Below are 21,094 nucleotides of genomic sequence, written 5' to 3' on the forward strand. Positions count from 1 at the left end.
CAGGGGCAGGGGACACGGGGACAGCTCGGCTCAGTGGCGGAAACTGTGCCCGGCTCCGGACCGCTCGTGGAATTTCATTTAAATCCATTTAATCCGTTGAATTAAATTGAATTTCTTTTTTCTCTTTGGGTTTGTTTTTTTTCCCCTCGACCTTTTCTCTGCCCCCGGGGCCGGCGGGGAGGACGCGGCCCCTCCGGCGCTGCCCGGCGGCGGCCGCGGGAGCGGAGCGGGCGCTGCGGGATGCGCGGCCCCGGAGCGCGGCGCGGGGCCGGGATTTCGTTTCGTGCGGATCTCCCCGGTTCCAGCAGCTCCCGAGAGAGGAAAACGGGAAAGGCGGCCGGGCTGCGGCTGCTCCCCGCGGGATCCCCGCCGCCGGCAGCTCCCCTCGGCGCCCCGGCTCCCGAGGAACGTTCTGGGGAGGGAGCGGCTTCGGTTTGGGGCCGAATCGCCCTCTCGGGAATTTACAAATTTTCACCTGGTTTTGGTTTTTCCCTCCACTCGCCCCGGTGGTTTTCGGTGCCGGCTCCGTGTCCAGGCGAGGCGGCTCGGATGCTCCGAAGGGAACCGGGGAGCTGCTACGCTGAAACCCACCGAAAACCTCAAATTTATCTTTAAATTTCCTTTCCCCCTCTGCTGCCAGGCCTGCTCCCAGCTCCCGGATAGCTCAAGCAGGATTTTTATCCCTTCGGGAATAAACCCGCACCCGCCGAGCGGGGGTCTTGCTCGGGCCGGAGGTGCCCCTGGTTTATCGAGAGGAAAACTTTACCCTCGGAATGCCCAGAGAGGGAAGCCGGGATGGGTTCCGGCTGGATTCCGGCCGGATTCCGGCCGGGAGCGGCTCCGGCGAGGGAAAAAAGCCATTTTCCTTTTTAAGCCAAGAGCCGCCGGCCGTGCGAGCGCAGCGCAGGGCCCGCAGGGGCCGGGCAGGGGCGGCTGCTCCGGGCCCGGGGATGCCGGGGGCACCGGGGGGTCTGGAAAACCCAACCGCGGCGTCCTGCGAGGAGCACGGGAAAGGGGAGGGAAGGAGAGGGAAGGAGGGACGGCACGGGCACCGAACTCCGGGTCGCGGTAGAGGCTCGTTCGTGGGTGGCAGAGGGACGGCGGGGCTCGGGTCCATCGCAGCCCCGGATCTGAGCCCCGGAGCGGGGCGGGGTCCCCGGGCCGGCCCGGCAGCTGCTGTCCCCTCGTTAATCGGGAGCGCCGCGGCCCCGCCACCGAAGGGCACCGAGGGGAAAAGCGGCCCCGGGCCCGGAGCGCGGCCGCGGGCACGGCTCGGCCGCCGCGTTCGAACTTCAGCGGACTTGAAAGAGCGGCTTCATTTCCTCCTGCGCTCGGCCGGCTGCTCCTGCCGCGGGCACGGCTCGGCCCGGCTCCTGCCCGGCCTGGCTCGGCCCGGCTCCTGCCCAGCACGGCTCCTGCCCGGCCTGGCTCGGCCCGGCTCCTGCCCAGCACGGCTCCTGCCGCGGGCACGGCTCGGCCCGGCTCCTGCCCGGCCTGGCTCTGCCCGGCTCCTGCCGCGGGCACGGCTCGGCCCGGCTCCTGCCTGGCCTGGCTCTGCCCGGCTCCTGCCCAGCACGGCTCCTGCCACGGGCACAGCTCGGCCCGGCCCGGCTCCTGCCCGGCACGGCTCTGCCCGGCTCCTGCCCAGCACGGCTCCTGCCACGGGCACAGCTCAGCCCGGCCCGGCTCCTGCCCAGCACAGCTCTGCCTGGCTCCTGCCGCGGGCACGGCTCGGCCCGGCCCGGCTCCTGCCGCGGGCACAGCTGTACCCAGCCTGGCTCTGCCCAGCTCCTGTCCGGCCCGGCTCTGCCCAGCACAGCTCTGCCCGGCTCCTGCCGTGGGCATGGCTTGGCCCAGCCCGGCTCTGCCCGGCTCCTGCCCAGCACAGCTCGGCCCAGCCTGGCAATACCCGGCACAGCTCTGCCCGGCTTCTGCCCGGCCTGGCTCCTGCCCAGCTCCTGCCCGGCCCCTGCCCAGCCCGGCTCTGCCTGGCACAGCTCGGCCCGACCCAGCTTGGCCCGACCCGGCTCCTGCCCGGCCTGGCAATGCCCGGCACGGCTCCTGCCGCAGGCACGGTTCTGCCTGGCTCCTGCCCAGCAAAGCTCTGCCCGGCCCGGCTCTGCCCAGCTCCTGCCCGGCCCGGCTCCTGTCATGGGCACGGCTTGGCCCGGCTCAGTTCCTGCCCAGCTCTGCCCGGCACAGCTCTGCCCGGCACAGCTCTGCCTAGCCCGGCTCCTGCCCAGCATGGCTCCTGACCAGGCAGGCTCCTGCTGCGGGCACAGCTTTGCCTGGCCCGGCTCTGCCCGGCCCGGCTCCTGCCCAGCCCAGCTCTGCCTGGCATGACTCGGCTCTGCCCGGCCCGGCCCTTCTCAACCAGGGCACCTCCCAGGGGATGGGCAGCGGGGCCTGTTCAGGGCTGGGGGTACCGAGGTCCTGCTCCTGCTTCGCCGCTTCTCCTTTCCTTGGTTCCATACATTTGCTCGGGCTCAGGAATATTCCGGGTCGGAATAAATCGTCCCCGGAGCCAGCAGCTTCCAGCAGGGAATTCCTGACACATCCCACATGGCCTTCAGCAGGGTGGGTTGTCAGCTGCTGCATGGAGGGATGGATGGATGGATGGATGGATGGATGGATGGATGGATGGATGATGGATAATGGATGGATGGATGGATGGATGGATGAATGGATGGATGGATGGATGATGGATGGATGGATGGATGGATGATGGATGGATGGATGGATGGATGGATGGATGGATGGATGATGGATCGATGGATGGATGGAGGGATGGATGGATGATGGATGGATGGATGATGGATGGATGGGTGATGGATGATGGATGGAGGGATGATGGATGGATGATGGATGATGGATGGATGGATGCATGGATGGATGGATGGATGGATGGATGATGGATGATGGATGATGGATGATGGATGGATGATGGATGGATGGATGGATGGATGGATGGATGGATGGATGGATGGATGATGGATGATGGATGGATGGATGATGGATGGATGGATGATGGATGGATGGATGGATGGATGGATGGATGGATGGATGGATGATGGATGGATGGATGGATGGATGGATGATGGATGGATGGATGGATGGATGGATGGATGGATGATGGATGGATGGATGGATGGATGGATGATGGATGGATGGATGGATGGATGGATGAATGCATGGATGCATGGATGGATGAATGGATGGATGGATGATGGATGGATGGATGGATGGATGGATGGATGGATGGATGGATGATGGATGGATGGATGGATGGATGGATGATGGATGGATGGATGGATGGATGGATGGATGGATGCATGGATGCATGGATGGATGAATGGATGGATGGATGATGGATGGATGGATGGATGGATGGATGGATGGATGGATGGATGGATGATGGATGGATGGATGGATGGATGGATGGATGAATGGATGGATGGATGGATGGAGGATGGAGGGATGGATGGATGATGGATGGATGGATGGATGGATGATGGATGGATGGATGGATGGATGATGGATGGATGATGGATGAATGGCAGTGACACAGGACAGGGCCAGCTCTGTCACCCCTGTCCAACCATGTCTGTGTGGCACTGCCAGGCCCTGTGGCACTGCCATGTCCGTGTGGCACTGCCATGTCCGTGTGGCACTGCCATGTCTGTGTGGCACTGCCATGTCCGTGTGGCACTGCCATGTCTGTGTGGCACTGCCAGGCCCTGTGGCACTGCCATGTCCGTGTGGCACTGCCATGTCCGTGTTGCTTTATCCCCCTGGCAGCTCTGGAAAAGCGGGGACACCATCTTTGGTGTCCACCAGAGCTCCCTGGTGCTTTTGGGGTGAAGATCATTGTCCCAGGTGCCACCTCGGAAATTCCCATTCCAGCCAGGACGTTTTTTGGGGAGCCGGGGCTCAGGAATTCCCATTCCTTCTAGGACGTTTTTTGGGGAGCAGGGGCTCAGGAATTCCCATTCCTTCTAGGACGTTTTTTGGGGAGCCGGGGCTCAGGAATTCCCATTCCAGTCAGGACGTTTTTTGGGGAGCCGGGGCTCAGGAATTCCCATTCCTTGCAGGACGTTTTTTGGGGAGCCGGGGCTCAGGAATTCCCATTCCTTCTAGGACGTTTTTTGGGGAGCCGGGGCTCAGGAATTCCCATTCCAGCCAGGACGTTTTTTGGGGAGCAGGGGCTCAGGAATTCCCATTCCTTCCAGGACGTTTTTTGGGGAGCCGGGGCTCAGGAATTCCCATTCCAGCCAGGACGTTTTTTGGGGAGCCGGGGCTCAGGAATTCCCATTCCTTCCAGGACGTTTTTTGGGGAGCCGGGGCTCAGGAATTCCCATTCCTTCCAGGACGTTTTTTGGGGAGCCGGGGCTCAGGAATTCCCATTCCAGCCAGGACGTTTTTTGGGGAGCCGGGGCATTCCCCGGGGCAGGGGCACCTCCAGCCCGGGGAGGCCGCAGGGCTCCCGGTGGCACCGGAGCGCGTCCCCCTCGTCCCCGCGGCCCCGCTCCGGCAGCCGGGATGGGATCGTGCCCCGAGCCGCGGCAGGGCCGGGACCCCCGGCGAGAGGAGCTGCGGCCGCCGGGACCCCCGGGAGTCCCCCCAGAACCCCCCGGTGGTCTCTCAGCCGGGCGCATCAGCGGCCCGGCTGCCCCAGTCCCGTCGGACGGCGCTGGGACACCGCAGCGGCCACCGCAAATGTCACTTTGGACACGGAGCCTCCAGCAGGCCCGAAGCAGGGCTGGGAATTTCCCCGCTTTCCTCCTGGAAGCACCTGGGCACCTTTAATGGAAACTCCGGGCTGCTTTTCCCAGGAAAACCCAGCTGGAAATGGCCCGGGTGGCCCTTCCAGCTCTGGGGACACCTCGGGGACACCTCGGAGCGGGGGGCTTCAGGCCGGTCCGGCGCGGAGCTGCCCAAAGCAGGAGGAAACGAACTTTTCCAGGGCTGCTGCCGGCTCCTGGCGGATCCCGCCGAATTGCCGGCGTCTCCCCCAGCCCCAGAGCCCCGCACCCGCGGGTCTCCCTCGCTGCTCCCGCGGGGAGCGGCCGGAGGGGGCCCCTGGCGGAGCCATTTATTTATTTTGCCGGTGCCATATGAAAGGCAGCCCCGGGTGTTTCCATACGAGGCGGATAGGTGCTTCCAACACTGACATTCTCCAGGAGAAAAATAGGCAGGAAAGCTCCTGGCGCAGCAGTTTTATTGTGTTAATAAGTTTGGCGTCTATAAGCACCATATGTAAATGACTGCTATAGTGCCTTGCTGCCATTTAACATTATGTTGGGGAGGTGAGCGGGAGCCAAGTCTGCAGCTTTTCCATTAATACACCACGAGCTGCCAATTCCGGAGGGGGTTTCTTCCCCTCTTTTTTTTTTTTATTTTTTCCCCTTTTTTTTGAAAATCGGGAACGAGCGCGGCGCCAAAATGCTGCCTCGGACCCTTCCGTTGGGTGGGAAATGGGTAAATATTGTGTTCATTTAGCCCTGGAGGCAGCTCTGGAGCCTGGAGCTGCGCTGGGAAATCCCAAATCCCGGCTTGCTGAGGATCCCGATCCCCGGGAGAGGGGCTGAGGGACGGGCGGAGCTGCTGCCAGCGTGGGGCTGGTTTTATCCGTGTCTGTGGGTTTATCTCACCGTGTTCGTGGGTTTATCCCGCTGTCTGTGGCTTTAGCCCACCGTGTTCGCGGGTTTATCCCACTGTGTTCCTGGGTTTATCCCTGCTCCCCCTTCCCCGGCAAGCAGGGAGAAAAAGAAAAAAAAAATAAAAAAACAAGGGGGAAAAAATGGAAATATAAAGCGCCGTGAGTTTCTTCCTCCTGCAAGGAATTCGCAGCGAATTTCTGTTGAATGGATGGCTCCGCGCAGTCATATGGATGGCAGGCTCCCAGCCATTATTAGTGTAAACAGATTTGTGAGCAGTATATTTAGCTGTTCCATATTGCTTTTAGGAAATGTGCACATTTCCATGGCACGCGCTCCCAGAGGGCCATACCCTGCCACGGCTCTGCAGGTGGGTTCGGAGCCTCCCGGGCTCCCCCCGCCTCTGCCCCGCCGGGAGGGAGCCCCGGGGTGCCCGCAGGGGGTGGGTGCCCTCCCTGCTCGCTGTCCCACCTGGGTCTCGCCTGGCAAACGGAGCTGGTGGGGACAGCCCGGCCGGGCCGTGCGCGCTGGCAGAGCTGGCATCGGCTCCGGGAGGGGGTGGGTGGCAGCAGCAGCGGCCCTGGGGGTCCCCGGCGTGGATTTGGGGCGCCGGGGCACCCGGCCCTGCCCAGAGCTGTGCGGTGGGGTGAGCTGGGTCAGTGCTCAGGCACCGCTGGGGGATCCTCATGGGCACTGCCAGGGTGGGGAGGCACCCGCGGGATGTGCCGGGATCCAGGTGACACCGACACCCAGGGATTGTGTCAGGATCCAGGTGACACCGACACCCAGGGAATGTGTCAGGATCCAGGTGACACCGACACCCAGGGAATGTGCCGGGATCCAGGTGACACCGACACCCAGGGATTGCCCTGGGACACAGGTGGCACAGCACCCATGGAACACGCTGGAATCCAGGTGACACTGACACCCAGGGATTGTGCGAGGATCCAGGTGACACCGAGACCCAGGGAATGTGCCGGGATCCAGGTGACACCGACACCCAGGGATTGCCCTGGGACACAGGTGACACCGACACCCAGGGATTGTGCCGGGATCCAGGTGACACTGACACCCAGGGATTGTGCGAGGATCCAGGTGACACCGACACCCAGGGATTGTGCCGGGATCCAGGTGACACCGACACCCAGGGAATGTGCCAGGATCCAGGTGACACTGACACCCAGGGAATGTGCCGGGATCCAGGTGACACCGACACCCAGGGAATGTGTCAGGATCCAGGTGACACTGACACCCAGGGATTGTGCCGGGATCCAGGTGACACCGACACCCAGGGAATGTTTCAGGATCCAGGTGACACCGACACCCAGGGAATGTGCCGGGATCCAGGTGACACCGAGACCCAGGGATTGCCCTGGGACGCAGGTGGCACAGCCACCCGCAGGCCATGGCAGGGTGCAGGTGCCACTTCCCCAGGCACGGGGCACAGCAGCCACATCCCTGCCGCGCCGGGAGGGCCCCGGTCGCTCCTGCCCCTCCCGAGTTCCCGATCCCTGCTTTCCCTCTCCCCTCTCCCCTTTCTCCTCTCCCCTCTCCCTCTCCCCTCTCCCTTTTCCCCTCTCTCCTCTCCTCTCCTCTCCTCTCCTCTCCTCTCCTCTCCTCTCCTCTCCTCTCCTCTCCTCTCCTCTCCTCTCCTCTCCTCTCCTCTCCTCTCCTCTCCTCTCCTCTCCTCTCCTCTCCTCTCCTCTCCTCTCCTCTCCTCTCCTCTCCTCTCCTCTCCTCTCCTCTCCTCTCCTCTCCTCTCCTCTCCTCTCCTCTCCTCTCCTCTCCTCTCCTCTCCTCTCCTCTCCTCTCCTCTCTCTCCTCTGGCCGGGCCATCTCCGGCTCTCCACGGCTGCCCAGCCCCGGCGGAGGCGTCCTGGCTGCGGGAGGAGCCGCCGGCGCCTTGCACGCCGCAGAAAGCCGCGACATCAGGCCCCTGCTGTTGGATGTCACCGTCTCCCTCCCAGCGGCGTGAAAAAATCAATTAGGAAGAATTAGCGACGTGTCAGCGGGGCTGGCGAGGGGACAATCGCGGGCCCGTCCTGCGCACGGAGCCGCGGCTCCGAGCCACCGCTGCCCCGGCTGTGCCCGGCGCCCTGGCACCGCTCCAGCCGCCGGGGCGAGGTGCCCGGCACCCAAATCCTCCGGGCTGCGGGTTCCCAGGCCGGGCACAGGGAGCCGAGGCACTCCCTGCCTCGCCTGCTCCGTCCCTGCGGCCCCAAACCCTGCAGCATCCCCGGCTGGAGGTGCCGTTCCCGCGGCTCCAGGGCTGCAATGGCTCGCTGGGAATGTCACTCGCACCGTGTCGCCTCTTTTCCCTCCTCTTCCCATGTGCGTGTGTGTATATATAAACCAGAAAGCAAAGAAAAATTCCCAAACTCTGATTAAAATCCCCTTTTTTTATTCACCTGCCCATCTTTCCTGTCTGCATCTCCCCTTCTATCCAAACTCATAATTAATCGCTCAAGGCAAAAGTAATGAATGTTAATTGGCCATCTGTACAAAGACTAATTAAAATCTACCATGCTGGGGATTAAAACATACCTATAGCAACTGCCTGAATTGAGAGTGAGACAGAGGAGAGATTGAGAAAACAGCTGAAAGGCTTGTGCAAAACGCAACCTCGCTTAGGTGTGAGATGAGTTGCAGCTCCGAGATCTGAGATGCTTTATTATTAAATTAAAAAAAAAAAAAAAAAAGACCAAAAAACGTGGAGGGGGGAGGGTGGGGAAGAAACTTCTGAGCCGGGAGCTTAATGGGAAGAAAGGCCGCGGGGGATTTCAAAGGAGGAGCGACCCCAACATTTCGCGTCGGGTTTGGAGGAGGATAAAAAATGCCCGCTCCCCTCCCCGCCCGCAGGAAATATTCGGTGGCGTTTGCGGCTTTTTTTTTAGGGTTTGTGCCCGTGAATGAACGGCGCCGGGGACCGGGAGTGGGGGAAGCAGCAGGGCCCGGCCCGGGGCTGAGGGATGGAGCAGCCCTTGGGGCTGTGCCCGCTCTGCCCTCGGCGCCCCGTGCCCCCCTTTGTCCCAAATCCGCGGCTTTTCAGCGCGGCCGCCCCTTTGTTGGGAGGGTCTGGAAGTTGCGGGAATATTCCCAAACGAAGAAGCGGCGCTGACGGTTCCCAGAGCGGCTGTTCCTCCTCCTCCTCCTCCTCCTCCTCCTCCTCCTCCTCGGGGCCGCCCCACCGCTCCGCGCCGCTGCCGAGCCGGTCCCGCCGGGCCCCGGTGTCGCCCCCGGTGCTGGTGACACCCGGGGGTGGCAGGAGGAGCGCAGGGCTGAGGGGACCCCGGGGGATGCCGGAGGGTGACAGGGAGGCTGAAGCCTCCCTCCAAACAGGCTCAGCGGAGCTCCTGTGCAAAACTCCATTTTTTAAACCCAAAATAAAACAGAACCAAGCGCTGCGGCCGCGGCCGGGGCTGTTCATGCTGGAAGTCACCGAGCTGCGGCCCCACCGCCTCGTGTCCCCGAGGCCAGCGATGTCCCCATCCCTCCCCGCGTGTCCCTTTGGAAGGCCAGACCTCCGGACACATCCCAGGGGTGCCGGGCACCCCCGGGCAGCGCCCCCCACCCCTGCCGGGGCTCTGTGGGGCGAGCGGCGGGGGGAGCCCGGCGCCGCCCCGGGAGCGGCGGGGCTTTGCCGCCGTGCCGGGAGCTCGGGGCTCTGCTCTTGTTTTCTCCGATTCGGCTGTGTTTACTCCCAACACGAGTGACCGCCGTGGCCCCATCACGGCGGCACTGACAGCTCGGCTGACAAGTGCGCTCGCGGCAGGAATGAGAATGCGCCTGCCGGCCCCGAGCGCCGCCGCTCCGCGCCCGGCCCCGGGCACGGCCCCCGAGAGCTCCGGAGCGGCAACGGGCACGGGCACGGCCCCGGGCACGGATCTCCGAGAGCCCCGGAGCGGCCCCGGGCACGGGAACGGCAACGGGCACGGCCCCCGAGAGCCCCGGAGCGGCCCCGGGCACGGCCCCCGAGAGCCCCGGAGCGGCTCCGGGCACGGGCACGGCCCCGGGCACAGCCCCCCGAGAGCCCCGGAGCGGCCCCGGGCACGGGCACGGCAACGGGCACGGCCCCCCGAGAGCCCCGGAGCGGCCCCGGGCACGGGCACAGCCCCGGGCACGGATCTCCGAGAGCCCCTGAGAGCCCCGGAGCAGCCCGGGCACGGCCCCCCGAGAGCCCCGGAGCAGCCCGGGCACGGGCACGGTCCCGGGCACGGCCCCCCAGAGCCCCGGCCCCGGGCACGGAGAGCGGCTGCGAGTCCCGAGGGATCCCGCTGCGGGGGCAGCAGCGCGGGGGCATCGCCCTTTGTGCCCGGGCTCGGAGCTGGCATCTTCCCCAGCCTGCCGGCATCCCCAAATCCCTGGGAGGACAGGGATTCGCTGGGATTATCAGCACAGGAGGGACAGGCATGGTTTTCTCTCCCTTTCTGCCTGAACTCCATGCTGGGTCCCAGTTTGGATCCAGCTGTAATTCCAGTTTGGATCCAGCTGTAATTCCAGTTTGGATCCAGCTCTAATTCCAGTTTGGATCCAGCTGTAATTCCAGTTTGGATCCAGCACCAGTCCCAGTTTGGATCCAGCTCTAATTCCTGTTTGGATCCAGCTGTAATTCCAGTTTGGATCCAGCTGTAATTCCAGTTTGGATCCAGCTGTAATTCCAGTTTGGATCCAGCACCAGTCCCAGTTTGGATCCAGCTCTAATTCCTGTTTGGATCCAGCTGTAATTCCAGTTTGGATCCAGCTGTAATTCCAGTTTGGATCCAGCTCTAATTCCAGTTTGGATCTAGCCTAGTCCCAGCTCAGCTGCTGTGCCTGAGCAGCTCAGGGTGGTTTAATTAATCACAGATCATTTCTGCAGTGCCTCACAAATTAACCCCCCAGCAAAGTAACTAATTACTCATTAAAGCAGGGAAGCTCTGGGCCAGGACAGCTCAGCCCAGAGCTCTGCTCCTGCCCTGGGTTAATCCCCCAGCCCCTCGCTGGCCTCGTCACTCATTAACGGGGCCTGACCCAGCCAAGGGATCCTCAATCCCACGGCAGGGACACTCCCACCATCCCAGGAGCTCCAGCCCCAGTGTCCAACCTGGCCCTGGGCACTGCCAGGGATCCAAGGGCAGCCACAGCAAATCTGGGAATTCCAGACAAATCCCAGCCAGGAATTCCTTGCCAAGATCCCAGCCCAAGCTGCCCTTTCCCAGTGGGAGCCATTCCCTGGCTCCTGTCCCTCTGTCCCTTGTCCCCAGTCCCTCTCCAGCTCTCCTGGAGCCCCTGCAGGGACTCTGAGCATTCCCTGGAATTTTCCCTTCTCCAGGGGAACATTCCCAGCTCTCCCAGAGCAGAGGGGCTCCAGAGTCCTGGAATGGTTTGGGTAGGAAGGGATCTTAAATCCCAGAAATTCCCATTCCATCCTGACAGGGACACCTCCCACTGTCCCAGGTGGATCCAACCTTTCCTTGGGCACTGCCAGGGATCCAGGGGCAGCTCCGGCAAATCTGGGAATTCCATCTCAGCCAGGAATTCCCTGCCAAGATCCCAGCCCAAGCTGCCCTTTCCCAGTGGGAGCCATTCCCTGGCTCCTGTCCCTTGTCCCCAGTCCCTCTCCAGCTCTCCTGTGCCCAGCGCGGGGAGGGGACCCGAGGACCTGGGGCTGCCTCGGTGGGCGATGTCACCCCAAAATTCTGCACAGACCCCTCCCCTCGTGCCCCAAGCTGCTCTTGGGGCTGTCGCGGGGCTTTCTGGAGCATTTTTTTGGGATTTCAGCCGAGGAGGCACCTGCACAGCTCCTGCTGCAGCCTCATCCCCCTGTTCGGGGGGCAGGAAAAGGGGAAAAGCAGGAAAAGGGAGAAAATGCCCTGCACAGGGTTTTGCTGCAGGGAGGCAGGGTGGCAAATTGTGGAATTTGGGGGGAAATGGGGAAATCAGAACTGCCGGGGGGGACACCCCAGGGCTGGAGGGATTTTGGGCTTGAAAGCTGCCCTGGGTTCCAGCAGGGAGGGCAGAAGCCTTGGCACTGGCCGGGATGCAGGAGAGGTGCCGCATTTTGGGGGGGCTCCCTGCAGGGTTCGCCCCTAGCCCAGGACATGGCGCTGCCCAAATCCCCCCGCGGGGAGCCGCGGATCCTCGGGGACACACCTGCCCAGGTGAGCTGCGGGGATTAGGGGAGCTCCGGAGGGCTCCCAACTCCTTTCTTTCCAACGCCCTTTCGTGTTTCCCCTCCTCGAGCCGCCGGCGATCCGTGATTACTAAATGAGTAATTAAAGGAGCGTCCGAGGGATCGCTGCGGGGGCAGAGGGGGGCTGGAATCCCGCCCCATCCCCTCCGACATCCCGCGGCTTTTCCAGAGGAATTCCCGGCTCCAGCCGGGCTCCGTTCCCCGGTCTCGGGACGCCCTCAGCTGGCGGCTGGAAACGCCGGGAAAGGGCACGAAAACTCGGATGGCACCCAGGGAATGCTGGCACCCGGAGAAGACTGGCACCCAGGGGATTTTGGTACCCAGGGGATGTTGGTACGCGGAGAACCCGGGCACCCAGGAGATGCTGGTACCCAAGGGATGCTGGCACCCAAGGGATGCTGGTACCCAAAGATGCTGGCACCCAGGGGATGTTGGCACCCAGGGGATTTTGGTACCCAGGGGATGTTGATACCCGGAGAACCCGGGCACCCAGGGGGTGCTGGCACCCAAGGGATGTTGGTACCCAAAGATGCTGGCACCCAGGGGATGCTGGCACCTGGAAATGATCCAGGGCCAGCACAGGGGACACGGAGCTGTCCCAGCAGGGTCAGGGGAGAGCCTGGAATGTTCCCCTGGAGAAGGGAAAAATCCAGGGAATGCTCAGAGTCCCTGCAGGGGCTCCAGGAGAGCTGGAGAGGGACTGGGGACAAGGGACAGAGGGACAGGAGGCAGGGAATGCCCCGAGGGCAGGAAGGGATGGGACCTTGGGAAGCTCTGAGGTGATTTCCTGCAGAGCCAGATCCCAAAAGCACATCCCTGCCCAAGAGGGGCTGGAAAAACCCCCAGGAATGCAGGTGGGGAGGGGGGGGGATATTTTAGCAGCACCAGCCCAGGGAGGCTTCCCAGCCCCATAAACCCCAGCAGGAATCAAATCCCGGAACGACATTCCCAGAAATCCCAGAACAGCATTCCCAGTGGCAGGGCCGGGAGCTGCAGAGGGATTTTTGCTAATTTTTTTGCTAATTTTGCTGTTTTTTCCTCCCACGCAGGAGGAGGGCTGGCTGGGCAGGATGGAGTGAACACGGGATGGATGAAAGGGCTCAGGGAGGGGAGGACACGGCTCCAGGGGGGAATTCTGGTGGTTTTTGGGGGAATCCAGTGCTTAACCCAGCACCCCACTCCCTCCCTCCCTGGCAGGAATTCAGCCACCCTCCAACACACAGCAGGAACTCCAGAGCAGACACGCTTCATGATTTTAATGATTTTGGAATTTTCCCTACTGGAGAGCCAGGGGGACAAAATCTGAGCGGCGGGGTTGGGGTGGAGGGGGCACAGAGGGGCACTGGGCATTTCCAGGGCACACAGGGCTTCCAGACAACTTTTCTGCATCAGCTTTGCAGAGGAAAAGCCTCTGTGTGTCTGTGCCTGCTGGAATCTCACGGGAAAATGAGCAAAAAAAAGAAAATCACAAATAATTAAAAGGGGCTGAAGTCCCAAAGTAAGGTTTGGACCCAAAACCTGCAGTGGGAGCAGGGCAGGAACTCAGGGCTGTGTCTTTCTCAGGTTTCTGAGAGCTGCAGACCCCAGGCTCCCAAAATTCCCAACCCCTCCAAGGCCAGCTCCCTCTCCTGGTGGGAAAAGCAGCGGGAGAGGCTCTGCTGCTCCTGACTGTGGAATTCAGGGAATTCGGGGCAGCCCAGCCCCGGTGACAGGGACAGAGCGGGGACACCAGCAGCCCAGGGCCGGGAGGGGCTCCCTGGGCGCTCCCGCGGGACAAGGGGACACCCGCGGGACACCCACGGGGACACCCAGGGACACCCACGGGACACCCACGGGGACACCCACGGGGACATTCATGGGACACCCATGGGGACACCCACGGGACACCCACGGGGCACCCACGGGGACACTCATGGGACACCCACTGGGACACCCACGGGGACACCCACGGGGCACCCACGGGGCACCCACGGGGACACTCATGGGACACCCACGGGGCACCCACGGGACACCCACGGGGACACCCACGGGACACCCACGGGACATCCACGGGGTACCCATGGGACATCCACGGGACACCCACGGAGTACCCACGGGCACCCACGGGGACACTCATGGGACACCCACAGGGACACCCACGGGGACACCCACGGGGACACTCATGGGACACCCACAGGGACACTCATGGGACACCCACGGGACACCCATGGGACATCCACGGGACACCCACGGGGACACCCACGGGGCACCCACAGACACCCAGGGACACGGCTCCAGCCCGGCTGTGGCTGGTGGGGCTGGCAGTGCCCCCCTGTGCCAGGCACCCCTCGGACTCCTGAGCCTGAACCTTCCAGGGCCATTGCACGGGGACAGCCACCCGTGTCCCAAATCCCTGACTTGGGATGCAGAGGGATTTGGGATTTGGGGCCTGAGGGATTGCAGCCCCTGCCGGGGAGGGCTCAGCAGCAGGAGCTGCTCCCCTGCCCCAAATTCAGCAGGAGCTGCTCCCCTGCCCCAAATTCAGCAGGAGCTGCTCCCCAGCCCCAAATTCAGCAGGAGCTGCCCCCCTGCCCCAAATTCAGCAGGAGCTGTTCCCCTGCCCCAAATTCAGCAGGAGCTGCCCCCTGCCCCAAATTCAGCAGGAGCTGCCCCCTGTCCCAAATTCAGCAGGAGCTGCTCCCCTGTCCCAAATTCAGCAGGAGCTGCCCCCTGTCCCAAATTCAGCAGGAGCTGTTCCCCAGCCCCAAATTCAGCAGGAGCTGCCCCCTGTCCCAAATTCAGCAGGAGCTGCTCCCCTGTCCCAAATTCAGCAGGAGCTGCTCCCCTGCCCCAAATTCAGCAGGAGCTGCTCCCCTGCCCCAAATTCAGCAGGAGCTGCTCCCCAGCCCCAAATTCAGCAGGAGCTGTTCCCCTGTCCCAAATTCAGCAGGAGCTGCCCCCTGCCCCAAATTCAGCAGGAGCTGCTCCCCAGCCCCAAATTCAGCAGGAGCTGCCCCCCTGACCCAAAAGGCACCAGGGCTGTTTGCAAGGCACACAGATTATCTCAAAATCTTCCCAAATCCAGGCTTTGAGCAGGTCCTGCTGCAGGCACAGGAGAAGGAGCAGAGCAGGGGGGCGAAGGTGCAGCTCAGATGTCAAAGAAATCCACGTGAGCCCCGGAGGGAAAGGAATCCTCCTGCAGGAGCCGGAGCAGCTTCTGGGCTGACACGGAGCTGTCGATGAGCTGCCCCTCCTCCTGCAGCCTCTGGAAGTGCCGGCGCATCCCGGGATCCCCTGTCCTGCTCCGGGCCAGGAGCTGCATGTCCGTGTCCAGAGGGCCTGGGGAAAAGGGAAAAACCACACAAAAATCACTGAGGGAGAAAGGAAAATCCAGGGCTTGTTCTCCCCTCTGCTCTGGAGGCAGGATGGGAGAGCTGGGAATGTTCCCCTGGAGAAGGGAAAATTCCAGGGAATGTTCAGAGTGCCTGGAGGGGCTCCAGGAGAGCTGGAGAGGGACTGGGGACAAGGGACAGAGGGACAGGAGCCAGGGAATGGCTCCCACTGGGAAAGGGGAGCTTGGGCTGGGATCTTGGCAAGGAATTCCTGGCTGGGAGGGTGGGGAGGGGCTGGGCTGGAATTCCCAGATTTGCTGGGGCTGCCCCTGGATCCCTGGCAGTGCCCAAGGCCAGGTTGGACAGTGGGAGCTGTCCCTGCCATGGGATGGGATGGGATGGGATGGGATGGGATGGGATGGGATGGGATGGGATGGGATGGGATGGGATGGGATGGGATGGGATGGGATGGATTTCCAAGTCCCTTTCCCCCCAACCCAAGCTGGAATTCCATGATCCTGATGGAAAAGCTGGCTGGGAGATGAGCTTTGAGCCCAGCTGCCTCATCCAGAACAGGACCCGGCCTCCCACTTCTGCTGCAGGGGCAGGAGCAGGGCAGGGCTGCAGGAATTCCCGTTCCCAAGGGCAGGAGGAGTGGGACAGGGGCAGGGAGCTCTCTGCTCACCAGGAATTCCCATTCCCAAGGGAAGCAGCAACATTGGAGCAGGGTCAGGGGGTTCTCTGCTCCCCGGGAATTCCCATTCCCAAGGGAAGCAGCACTGGGACAGGGTCAGGGGGCTCTCTGCTCACCAGGAATGCCCATTCCCAAGTTCAGCAGCACTGGGACAGGGTCAGGGCGCTCTCTGCTCACCAGGAATGCCCATTCCCAAGGGAAGCAGCACTGGGACAGGGTCAGGGGGCTCTCTGCTCCCCGGGAATGCCCATTCCCAAGGGAAGCAGCACTGGGACAGGGTCAGGGCGCTCTCTGCTCCCCGGGAATGCCCATTCCCAAGGGAAGGAGGAATGGGACAGGGTCAGGGGGCTCTCTGCTCACCAGGAATGCCCATTCCCAAGGGAAGCAGCACTGGGACAGGGTCAGGGCGCTCTCTGCTCCCCGGGAATTCCCATTCCCAAGTTCAGCAGCACTGGGACAGGGTCAGGGGGCTCTCTGCTCACCAGGAATGCCCATTCCCAAGTTCAGCAGCACTGGGACAGGGTCAGGGGGCTCTCTGCTCCCCGGGAATGCCCATTCCCAAGGGAAGCAGCACTGGGACAGGGTCAGGGGGCTCTCTGCTCACCAGGAATGCCCATTCCCAAGTTCAGCAGCACTGGGACAGGGTCAGGGGGCTCTCTGCTCCCCGGGAATGCCCATTCCCAAGGGAAGCAGCACTGGGACAGGGTCAGGGAGCTCTCTGCTCACCAGGAATTCCCATTCCCAAGGGAAGCAGCACTGGGACAGGGTCAGGGTGCTCTCTGCTCCCCGGGAATGCCCATTCCCAAGGTCAGCAGCACTGGGACAGGGTCAGGGGGCTCTCTGCTCCCCGGGAATTCCCATTCCCAAGGGAAGCAGCACTGGGACAGGGTCAGGGCGCTCTCTGCTCACCCGGGGCGTAGCTCAGCACACGCAGCGCGGGCTCCTCCCGTGCCAGCACACGGAACAGCATCTCCCGGGCCGCCTTGCCCGCGCAGTACAGAGCCCAGCTGGGGAAGGGCTCCCGGGCACACAGCGACGAGACGTTCACCACGCTCCTGCTGCTGCCAGCCCGCGCCCCGAAGGCCCTCAGGGCCGTGGAGGTCAGGCAGAGCGCCGAGCTGACGTTGAAGGAGAAGTAGGTGTTGATCTCCTCCAGGTCGGTGAGGTCCAGGAAGGATTTGGAGACGTCGCCCAAGGAGCCTGGGAATGGCAAATGTGGAATGGTTTGGGGTGGGGATTGCACAGTGTCCCCAGGGCCACCATCAGCCCTCCGGCAGGTCCAAAATCCCAGAAGAACCCCTATGGAATCCTGGAGCCCCTATGGAATCCTGGAGCCCCTATGGAACAGCATGGGTGGTTTACAGTCAAAATGGGTAAAAGGGCACCCAAGGCATGGAGGGCACAAGGAAGGACCCACGAGGTGGGGCTGGAAGTTTCTCTGAAGGTTTGGATTTGGGGAGCAGGCGATGAGAAGGTGCAGGAAGGAGGGCTGGAAGTTTGAAGGTTTGGATTTGGGGAGCAGGTGATGAGAAGGTGCACGAGGGGCAACCAAGCGTTCCCATGGCCCAGCCAAACCCTGGGAGCAGCACAGCACTGCCAGGGACAGCCCCCCAAAGAATTCCTTTAGGGGACAGGGGGGGACGGGAGGAGACGGGAGGGGACAAGGGGGTGGCAGGAGGGGACAGGAGGGTTCGGGAGGGGACAAGAGGGGGACAGGAGGGGACAGGAGGGGACAAGGGGGTGGCAGGAGGAGACAGGAGGGGACAGGAGGGGACAGGAGGGGGACAGAAGGGGACAGGAGGGGACAGTGGAGAACAGGAGGGGGACAGGAGGGGACTGGAGGGGGACAGGAGGGGACCACGGGGGGACAAGGGGGGGACAGGAGGGTTCGGGAGGGGACAGGAGGGTTCAGCCGTGTCGTACCGGCGTTGTTGACCAGGAGCAGGCGGCCGAAGGACGCGTCCTGCAGCAGCTCCCGCAGGGCAGCGCCCGCCCTCCGCAGCCCCTCCTGGCAGCCCAGGTCAGCGGCCACGCACAGCACCCGCAGCTCGCTGCTGCCGGTGTCACTCCCGGTGTCGCTCCCGCTGTCACTCCCGGTGGCCCCGGCGCGCAGCTCGGCCGCCAGCTCGGCCAGCGCGGCCGCGGATCGCGCCAGCAGCAGCAGCGCCGAGCCGGGCCCGAGCTGCGGCGCCAGCAGCCGCGCCAGGCTGCGCCCGAAGCCGCGGGAAGCGCCGGTGATCACGCAGGCCGTGGCGGCCCAGCGCCCCGCTCCCGGTGCCGTTCCCGGTCCCGCTGCCGGTGCCGTTCCCGGTCCTGGTCCCGCTCCCGGTCCTGGTGCCGCTGCAGGTGCCGTTCCCGGTGCCGCTGCCGGTGCCGTTCCCGGTCCCGCTGCCGGTGCCGTTCCCGGTGCCGCTGCCGGTGCCGTTCCCGGTCCCGCTCCCGGTGCCGTTCCCGGTCCCGCTCCCGGTGCCGTTCCCGGTCCCGCTGCCGGTGCCGTTCCCGGTCCTGGTCCCGCTCCCGGTCCTGGTGCCGCTGCAGGTGCCGTTCCCGGTCCCGCTCCCGGTGCCGCTCCCGGTGCCGCTCCCGGTGCCGCTGCCGGTGCCCGCTCCATCCCGGAACGCCGCGGAGGGGGCGTGGGAACGCGCCTGCCCACGTGACCCGCCCCATTCATGACCGCGCCGCTCGGTGAATGGGCGCTGGGAGCGCGCGGGCAGCGCCGCCGCCTCTGATTGGTCGGCCGCTGCGCGCTCGGGGGGCGTGGTCGGGGGCGTGGCCGGGCGGGGCGCCCCCTTGCGGCCGCTGTGAGGGGAGGCGGCGTCCGTGAGGGAGCGGCGGGAGCGGGACCGGAATGGGAACGGGAATGGGAACGGGAATGGGACCGGGAATGGGACCGGGAACGGGAACGGGACCGGGAACGGGACCGGGAACGAGCCTGGGACCCGGAACAGCGACGGGACCGGCATCCGAACCGGCTACGAGCGCCAGCACGACCAGGTCTGATAATGCGGCTGCGTCCCTGCCCCCAGCGCGGCCGCCCTTGGCCTTCCCCCCGTTACGATTTTTCCATGTACATATTTCCCAAATATTTTTAAATAAAAACTTTAACGCTTTAAAAAACACATTTTTCCCCCCCGGGGGTGTAAATTCCCTGTTGTTGTCCCCACCGCCTCTCCCTCAGGACACAATTCCCTTTCCCTCTGCAGCCCCGGCTTTGGCACCCAGCCCTGCCGCTCCACCTTATTTCATTTTTGCCTTTTCGCAAATGTTACAATGAATGTTGCATGTGTCATGTTAGAAAGTGATTCTATATTAATTCTCTTAAGTAGTTTATTTAGCGTTCAGGAGCACACAGGATATGATTATATGTGGATTATATGCATTTATTGAGAGCTCTGGGATCAGGGGTACAGACCCAAACCTGCACAGCTTTCAAGCTGAACATATTTTATATTCTATCCTTATATCATTACATATTAATTATTAAACTTATATTGTTCTATTGTATACATTGACATGAGTTTCTCCTGATCTTTCTCAAGCTTCTGACCACTGTTTCTCGTGATTATTCTTACGATTAAACAGTAATTATATTTAATTACTAAACAATCATCACATCTAACAATTATATAATTTATCACATACTAGCTACACAGGTGCAGTTCTAGCAAGGTACAAGCCCTACATGTTCCCAGGGTATTTTTTTCAGGGCCCACTAAGCTTAATTTTCCTTTTAACCCTAAATCCCCATGATTTTAAAACCTTTTTACTGTCAGTGTGATAAATGTAGTTTTAGGTTACAGCATAACATTAAAATAGAAACTCTGCAATATAGAATTTGTTACAAGCTCGAAGATGAGATAATCAAGAAACTCTTCACACAGAGATGTCAGTGAAGGGGGCCCATAAAACGTTACTGTCTCCTTATAAAAAAACCCAAACATTCTTCCAGCTTCTCTCTGTTCACAAAAACCAGAAAATTTCTTAATTTGCAAGGAATTTATGCCTCATGTATGAGATATATGAGTATGAAACAGGCTGTTGCTTTTAAGGTTATTCCTTTGTCCACAAGGCATGCTTTTCATGACTTAGTGTCCAAAAACATCCGGACGTCCGTAATTCTTTGCTTTTTGTTGTCTTGTATTTCTCCTAACTCTAGATTTTATTACTCTAATTTCATTACTATTTTGATAATCGTTTTATTATTATTAAACTTTTAAAAATTTGAAAAAAACCAAGTGATTGGTGTTTTTCACACCAGGGAGTAGAAACCCTCTCTGGTCACAAAAAGCCCTAAAATCCTTTTCAAAAATAAACACCTCTGCGCATGAAGGTGCAGGAAACTTTCAGGGAGGGTTTTTCCAAGGAATACCTGGTTTGTATGGAGCAAGCTGGCAGCAGGGCTGGGATTCCCAGCTGTTCCATGCCAGGCCAGATGGGGCAGGTAATGGAGCAGGATTTCACTCAGTGAAGCAGCCACAGACTGGGCTGGAACCCTGCAGCACTCTAATAAAGCATTAAAAATTCATGGCGTGGCAAAAAACCAAAAGCGCTGTTTGTTTTGCTAAAGAATCTTACACATTCGGCGAAATTAAGATCATCAGCAGCAAAATAAGACAGCAAATGTGTATTTTTTTTTCACAAGTCGCTTCTCAATGGCAGAACTTGCTTCAGTCACTGGCAGTTCCCACTCTGCAGCTCCAGTTCCCTGCATCCATCGGGATTGCTGCCCTGCTTCCCAGCCTGGCACCACACGGAGCTGGGAACGGGCAGCGTTTGCTGGACTGGTGTCTTGGTTTGGAAAGAGAATGTGAAGGAAGGCAGGAACCTCCTGTGAAATGGAAAAGGTAAACCCCCTCCCTCTGAATTACCACAATTTCCAAATTAAAAGGCTCTCGGGCAAAGCTATGGGAATGGGAATAACAGTTCTTTACTAGGAACAAACTAAATGAAAAAAACAGAGCAAGTTTTTATATGTGCGGATCGTGGTAGGACAAGGGAAATGATTTTAAACTAAAAGAAGAGAGATTTAGGTGGGATCTTGGCAAGGAATTCCTGGCTGGGAGGGTGGGGAGGGGCTGGGCTGGAATTCCCAGATTTGCTGGGGCTGCCCCTGGATCCTGGGAATGTCCAAGGCCAGGTTGGATCCACCTGGGACAGTGGGAGGTGTCCCTGCCATGGCAGGGGTGGCACTGGCTGGGATTTAATGTCTTCCCAACCCAAACCGTGCAGTGATTTTAAATTCCCACTTCGGTGAATTTAA

General features: G+C 61.2%; 2 protein-coding genes across 2 annotated transcripts in view; one reads left to right on the plus strand and one right to left on the minus strand.

Annotated features, from left to right (window-relative positions):
* Window positions 1-13,070: 13,070 nt before the first annotated feature.
* On the minus strand, window positions 13,071-18,482 carry SPR (sepiapterin reductase). Its single transcript, XM_085577347.1, has 3 exons — window positions 17,758-18,482; window positions 16,744-17,034; window positions 13,071-15,147 (listed from the first exon to the last, which is right to left on the minus strand). Exons 1-3 carry the CDS (start codon window positions 18,443-18,445, stop codon window positions 14,957-14,959), a joined length of 1,170 nt encoding a protein of 389 aa, XP_085433473.1. The 5' UTR covers window positions 18,446-18,482; the 3' UTR covers window positions 13,071-14,956.
* The window catches only part of LOC146767478 (uncharacterized), an 81,548-nt gene continuing 75,503 nt past the window's right edge, over window positions 15,050-21,094 (plus strand). The window contains exon 1 of the mRNA XM_085577357.1: window positions 15,050-15,497. The gene's annotated coding sequence lies outside the window, so the exon portion shown is untranslated. The remainder of the gene's footprint in view (window positions 15,498-21,094) is intronic.

The sequence above is a fragment of the Lonchura striata genome, chromosome 4, assembly GCF_050655825.1.
Source record: "Lonchura striata isolate lonStrDom1 chromosome 4, ASM5065582v1, whole genome shotgun sequence".
Lineage (NCBI taxonomy): Eukaryota > Metazoa > Chordata > Aves > Passeriformes > Estrildidae > Lonchura > Lonchura striata.

What these genes read in the sequence shown, in the direction of transcription:
- SPR (XM_085577347.1), bottom strand. Translation starts at nt 18,445, where the DNA reads ATGGAGCGGGCACCGGCAGCGGCACCGGGAGCGGCACCGGGAGCGGCA. An exon ending in GCTCCTGGTCAACAACGCCG is followed by an intron (nt 17,035 to 17,757) that starts GTACGACACGGC and finishes TGCCATTCCCAG; the next exon opens with GCTCCTTGGGCGACGTCTCC. An exon ending in TGTGCTGAGCTACGCCCCGG is followed by an intron (nt 15,148 to 16,743) that starts GTGAGCAGAGAG and finishes CCTTTTCCCCAG; the next exon opens with GCCCTCTGGACACGGACATG.